The 7,373-nt window shown below is 38.6% G+C and overlaps 1 protein-coding gene across 1 annotated transcript in view; it reads right to left on the reverse strand.

Moving 5' to 3' along the window:
* Positions 1 to 5,170: 5,170 nt before the first annotated feature.
* The window catches only part of LOC137982028 (ectodysplasin-A-like), a 10,134-nt gene continuing 7,931 nt past the window's right edge, over positions 5,171 to 7,373 (reverse strand). Inside the window, exons 7-8 of the mRNA XM_068829045.1 lie at positions 7,371 to 7,373; positions 5,171 to 6,944 (exon numbers count right to left, since the gene is read on the reverse strand). The exon at positions 7,371 to 7,373 is cut by the window's right edge and continues 49 nt beyond it. Of these exons, the coding sequence (XP_068685146.1) occupies positions 6,589 to 6,944; positions 7,371 to 7,373 (359 nt within the window). The 3' untranslated portion in view covers positions 5,171 to 6,588. The remainder of the gene's footprint in view (positions 6,945 to 7,370) is intronic.

The following is a 7,373-nucleotide window of genomic DNA, read 5'->3' on the forward strand; positions in this document are numbered from 1 at the left end:
CCTCTCTCCAGACTCTCTCGGTAAACTTGAACGAATTGTGTAAATGGTACACACCGATCCCAACTGAATTTCCCATTCGGGAGTTTTTGCTTACCATTTGAACAAACCTAGTACCAACCCGGTTTCTGCTTGTAAATGGTAAACAAACATTATCTCTCAGAGATGAACCAAGAACGCCCCGAAGAAGCTTCCCCAGGGTACCATATTTAAGTGCTTTGGTATTTGGTATCAAGTTTTTTGCTTGGTCCAATTATGCTTGCTTCACTTGACATTTCCCTGTTGCCGTTAATGAAAGTGTCATGGGCCTTTTTATTTGTGCTCCCATCAAAGTAAAATATTTGGTTGGCTGTATACAAAGTAGACTCCGGCCACTTTGACCTGTGTTTCACCCAGAGGAGCATGGTACACGATGCTGCCCTGTTTGCGTGCTATATCCCAATTGGTAATACGGTACGATCTTGAAAACGAAAATAGTCAGAAAAAAGGGGGGGTTAGGTCTTTTCAAACGTTGCCGGGCCGTGTAGCACTTATATTTGAACAGACTTAACTGATTAGAGTGTAATGTGAAGTGCTACGTATCTAACCCCATATGAATTATGTGAGCGTTAGCCCTACTGATGGAAAGGGGCCGACACAAAGACAGAGAAAAACTCTGACCAGGGCAACACGTCCTTCGGGTTGGATCACCGCTGCTCTACCGAATGAGCTACAAGGTCAAACGGGAGAAGGCCGTGGGAACTGAAGATGCTAAAGTCACGGCAATGAACATGTACAAGGAGGGATTACGTTATATTTGAACAACTTAACTGATAAGGGTGTAATATGAAGTGAACACAACACAATGTAGCCGGCCAGGACCCGAACCCGGACCACTCGATCCGGAGTCGAGCGCACTAACGATGAGGCCATCGCGCCTCCCACCATGTTCATGACAAGTAAATATAAATTTTATTTCTCACGTGGTACTCACTTGTGGGTTGCAGTATCAGAAAGGCCTCTTCTGTGATATAAACCTCCCTACCGTTGTTGGAAACAGTTGAAGATAGCGGTCCACACATTTTTACAGGTTTGCTGAAAGCGATTTCAGACTCACTAATGCACACTAATTTAGATTTCTCAGTCGCAGATCCATTTTCACCATGGTTTTCCTTGGCACCTCTTAGTCCCGGATAACCGTCCTTTCCGGGTGGACTGAGGATCCAACTGTCCCTACGTCACTTATCAATACGTTCACACGTGAGCTGAGATGTACGGTTCTATTTTGCACACAAAAGTCCAGTCCACGTTCTAGATTTTGGACACTGTCTGTAGATGCCAAGCGTTTTGAATATTTGATATTAAAAGAAGCCATATATTAATATTTATATTTATAGCTTTTGTGGGTTGCCACAATCCCGGCTACTTTGTTTACTTCTCTTGTCTGGAAAATAAACGGTCTAATTAGAATTGAAGCTTTCTTCATGGCAAGGTCAAGCCAGTCATGCATATATCGACAAACATAAATTAAGCAATGTCTACGTTGAATTTAAATATCTGATATCTTGTTTTGTTTTGAAGCAAATATCGTGACATTGCTTTTACCTTCTGTTCAACTTTTGGTCTGCATGATTGCATCTTGGATCAACTCTGTCTCTACAAATAACCACTCGTCATTTGGGGCTTTCTCTTTTCTTGAATTCATGTCAGTTACACTTGTTATTTATTACTTGTAAGTAATTTGAGGTATGTCGAGACCACTGTCGTGACCTCGCGAACAGCTAAAGGTAGTCATCAATTTATAATTGAGCAGCTGTTCATTTAGGCTTATTTTAACCACACTACTGTAATCTCAAACAAAAATATCCAACCAAATGCGTTGTAAACATTTTTTAAGCCAAGTATCCTAAGTTCCAGCGAATGAAAAAACCTAATTTCCGCACTCCGCCGAAATTTCATCTGGATTGAAGAGAAATTACATCTCATCTCTTTCCTGAAAGTCAAGTCAAACCAATAGCCCACTTTAGAGATATTAAAGATTCAGTCCTGAAAAAAAGGCATCATCTCGAGGCTCTGGGGAATAAACTCATACAAATCAGTTCTTATATTTAATTCATTCCTTAGAGCCTCGAGATCGCGAGATGATGTCGTTTGTTTCGGACTGAATTTTGATATATCGAAATCGGCTATTGAATTGAATTGAATTGAATTTCAAAAAGTGCGTTCATAACTGCGGGGATCATAGCTTCACTTGATTTCATATTCGCAGTTCATATATGATCCATTTCTTATATCATTTCATCATTGATTCATTCCTTACGGGAACATTAGAACCCACCTGTAAATGACCAGCTCCCAACATCAGTGGCCTCATAGCTCAGTTGGTTAGAGCGTCGCACCGCTATCGCGAGGTCACTGGTTCAAACCCCGTTGAAGTCCTGAATTTTTCAGGCTTTTCTACGCAATTTCAAAAATTACGTTCATAACTGCGAATATCATAGCTTCACTTGATGTTGTGTACAAATATGCAAAAAGAAAAACAATAGCAATAAATTTCTTTTACTGTGTCTACGGAAATGAATGATAACTTTACAGGAGAAATAATACTGATCGTACTGACCGCAATTGGTCTCAAAGGTTTAGTTAAGAAACTATTATAGTCTTTACTATACACATGAAAAAACATCACAGAACAACAGACGTGTTCAGTTTACAAATTTCAATAAAAAAAAGTATAATTGTCTAAAATTAAGTAATGTTCTATTGATAAAAATACTTTTAAAACGTTCAGTCCTTATTCTTGGTATAATGAAAGAGTGCTCCCTATTTTTTAAAACTCTATCCCTAGTTCGCGGTAAGAGGTGATGAAGTGGATTGTTGGGAGACTTAATTGTCTCCCAAAGCTGGCGATCCTTTTCAGATAAAATATTCAAAACAGAATGACATTTTTGGTATATCCCAATTTAAAAGGTCTATTAACAAAAATTATCAATGCGGCTAAGATATTTGTTATAGAAAGCACCACCCCAAACCTCAATAGCATAAGTAAAAACTGAAAGAATTAACGAATTTAAAAAAAATCTAAGTAGTCGACCGAAAACCCATGGTGTTTGCAGACACGCAAAATGTGGAGACGAGAACTAGCTTTGGATAACCCCAGAAACCCACAAGGGTTGAAACGTGTAACGCGCGTTCACAGCTTCCGAATATTCAGTGCGAACTGATTGGTTGAATGTTTTCAGTGCTAAGTACCATATTTGGAAACCTCTCGCTCTTGTTCTTCCAAATATGGTACTTAGTAAATTGAATATTCAGAAGCTTGTTTCCCAGCACACAAGCGGCCGTTACACGTTTCAACCCTTATGGGTTTCTGATAACATATAATCAAAACGTGTATCCCAGTTGGTTGGATTGTCCTCGAAAATAACTCTTAAGAGTTTTAAATTAGACTTGCGCTTAATATATTGCAAAGGGTCAGGTTGATCTTTTTCTGTTTTCCCTTTCATTAACATTTCCCATGTTTTCCCTAGATTTAAACTCATGCAATTATCTTTTGCCCATCCCATTATTGATTTTACCTCAATCTCGCTATCTGCTTGACTTAATTTAGCGCCAACTGGTATACTTAAGGAGATGACGGATAGTGGCTGTTCGCCACTAGTGTTCGCTGTTTTGGCCCTGACAATGCACAAACCATGCTGTTTTCCCTAATGATATAGTCAATCAAAAGTTTCTAATGTTAACTAAGTTATCATTATCTTTATTCAAAACTCAGTTATGAAGCGACGACATGGTCACGGTCAACTTAACATTAAGTGCTACAACGGGGTGCAGGGATGGCGCAGTGGTGAGAGCACTCGTCTCCCACCAATGTGGCCCGGGTTCGATTCCTCGACTTATCGTCATATGTGGGTTGAGTTTGTTGGTTCTCTACTCTGCACCGAGAGGTTTTCTCCGGGTACTCCGGTTTCTCCTCTCCGCAAAACCAAAATTTGACTTGATTTGTGTTAATTGTTAATTTCAATTTACAGTGTCCCCAATTAGTGCTTCGGCGCTAGAACGACTCGACACTTAAATAAAGTTCCTTTCCTTTCCTTTCCTTTCGGATAGACGAGAAGGACATTAGACATGTCGTGACAATTACACGACGTACATAGATTAGAAGGTCACCGACGTAATATTCCCATTCACCGTATTCAAGTATTTTGCAAAGCGCTGATCAACAGTGTTTAACTCAAAGCACACATTCCGAATAGCGCTGATCTACAAGTATTTAAGTCTAACACCCATTTTAAAACGGTTATCTTTCAATTTTGGTGATGAGTATCTATTTAAATATTATGAAAACTCGTCCTTTGAAGTTTTCGGGGTTTCATAACCAGTCCATCTATATGAACTATGATCAGGCAAACTGGTTGATAACGTAAAATTGACCACAGTAAAGAAATTTGAAAGCTGACGTTATGAGGGTTAGCCCTTCGCCGCTCTACTAACTCTGGTCAGTGACATTTGTTATGTTGTGAAAAAAAGCAATAAAGAAATAAACAGTAATCCTAGATTGTTCTAAATATGAAAACTACAAGATTGATTTGGGTGGCAGGGTGGTTGAAAATAGTAGCCAGAAATATAAGCTAACAATGGACCCCTTGAGGCGGTGTATGAGACTGACTTTGTCAATTTGTTTTTGCCCTTAAAGCTAAAAATAATTTAAACATCAAAAACATCCAGACGTTAAACGGTGTGTGATGTCTTAGTAGTGTTCAAAGCGGCCAAAATGTCATGACCTGATAGTTTGAAAGATGTTAATTGCCTTGTTAGCAAAGTAAACAAACCGGCCGGTGAATCTGATAAGATTAAATGTTGGTGTTAATCCTGGTTAAGATAAGCATGCATTTCGTCAAGTCTTTTTCGCTGTCTTATAGACCTTATTCATAAATGACGGCCAATTTATAATTCTTTTGTCGAAGTGCAAATTAAGCTACCAAGCCTCGATACCATACAGTGAATTGACAAGAATTCTTGCTCTAAAATGAGGCTTGGTAGGCTAATTTGCACGTGGATAAAAGAATTATAAATGTGGCCGCCGTTTATGAATAAGGTCTATTGTCCTTTTCAAATAGTAATGTCTAACCCTGGAAAGTCCTTGAAGTCAATTAGACCAGAAAGTCAAACAATGGCGCCAACAAGGAAGTAAATAAACCATTGGACTGGCGGACCTTGATTTCCTCTTTTTCTTCTTCTTTTCTTTTTTTTTGTTCTCACGTAAACGTTTATTACTAATACTGTGACTATACGTAAAAAGAAATAATAATACTATAGCTACGTACATCACTTGCGATACACGTACAATTTCAACACTAATTACAAATTTATTATCACTACAGATAGAACAAAAAAAACCACTATTTACAGAAATTGTGACTACTCGCAAACATAGCACGAGGAGCTCAGAAGTGCTAATGTTTCTTTCCTCTTCGTTACCGGCATGCAGTGCATACGTTGTTGATGTTTTCTTTTCTGCTAATCCTGACCCATGTTAGAAATCTTTATTATCGTGATTATTATTCAATATTATTATTTTTCCCTGAACCGATTACAACTCTAAATATTACAATTATCAAGGAAAAATTGCAAACGGCCTGATTCAAGATCTGGTTATCCAGATCTCGAATTATAAACCGACAAAATTTGGCGATTTGTAAAATAGTAACTTGGTTCTCGTTTGGTCATTCATGTGATTTTTTTATCTCTCAGTCCCTTGTACAAGCCCTGGCATTACTTTCCTCAACAGCGATTCACTCTCGTACAGTATGGCCCTCAACATGTCATTTGCTAAATCTCTTGCGTTTCTTTCATTTGTAATTAGTTCTTATTCGTCTCATTGTGTCTTCATTCCACCCTAACACCCTATTACACCGTACTTACTACTGGAACTATCAAGATGGTTCAAACGCTAATTGCTGATACTTTCGTAACTTTTCGACTTCTTCCTCTTGAACATTCTTTTCGTATTCTTTGCGTAAAGCGCGTTTTAAAGGTTATTTTTGAACAGAATAGACACTGCCTTCATCGAGGACAAATTTGTATCACCGTGTGTCGAAGTACAACTCATAACACCATAATAATACAGGATAGTTAATATACAGGATAATAATTTACAGGATAGAACAGTCAGACCAGTTGACAGCTGAGAGATCTCAGGCTTTGCGTTAAATGGCAAACTAAAGCGAGTTGAACATTTGGGCGTGAAGAAACTAAGTATTTTAACATGATTAAACTTTCTTATGGGGTGCAGGGCGCCTTTTGAATAACCACCTTGATGCCTGTTAAGCTATCTTAAGATACGTATTGTAAAGTTTATCAGTGTGCAAAACCAGACTCTGTTCGCTTCCCAATAGAACAATATGACGTTACTCAGGAGATTTGATGTTTTAAGCTTTAGATACTGTGCATGCGTGCGAGCATAAAATCACGGTCTAAACTCTTAAAGAAAATACTCTCTTGAATATTGCCGCATGATCTACATTGTCTAATTTACAAACAAAAAAAGGGTCTACTTGGGGATATTTGTGGTCAAAGGATTTAGCCCAAGAAATTAGATGATATTATCTCTCAGAGATGAACCAAGAACGCCCCGAAGAAGCTTCCCCAGGGTACCATATTAAAGAGCTTTGTGTAACGCGCGCGAACCCCAATGGTGTCGTTGACCCTAAGGCGAAATATACGTCCATGGTATTTGGTATCAAGTTTTTTGCTTGGTCCAATTATACTTGCTTCACTTGACATTTCCCTGTTGCCGTTAATGAAAGTGTCATGGGCCATTTGATTTGTGCTCCCATCAAAGTAAAATATTTGGCTGTACACAAAGTAGACTCCGGCCACTTTTACTTGTATTTCGCCCAGTTCAGCATGATACACGATGCTGCCCTCCTTGTGTGCTATATCCCAGTTGACAATGCGGTGCGATCCTGAAAACAGAAAATCGGCAACAATTTACTCACGACACCGAGTATCAAGTATTTATGAGTCATGAGTCAATGAGTTAGTGCAGTTACCCTAACCCATAAAATGAAAGCTGAAATTTCAGAAAGTGCTTAGGCACTGAAACGAGGGCTTAGGCTTAATCAATAAATTATTGCTATATTGACTGTGAGTCTCATTGACTCATGACTCATGACTCATTGACTCATTGACCATTTGACTCAAAAACATGGGACCTCCACTGCACCACAGATGGAAAGTCGAATTAATTATCTTGAACCAAGAGCCCACACGTGCTTACAAGACTCGAAGAAAGAATTTGCAATATCTTAACCGTTTATCGTTTTCTCCGACTTCTAGTGGGTACAAATAATCTCATTAAGAAAATTCAAAGTTGATCGTTGGAGACTTACGAT

The sequence above is a fragment of the Montipora foliosa genome, chromosome 13 (genome assembly GCF_036669935.1).
Source record: "Montipora foliosa isolate CH-2021 chromosome 13, ASM3666993v2, whole genome shotgun sequence".
NCBI lineage: Eukaryota > Metazoa > Cnidaria > Anthozoa > Scleractinia > Acroporidae > Montipora > Montipora foliosa.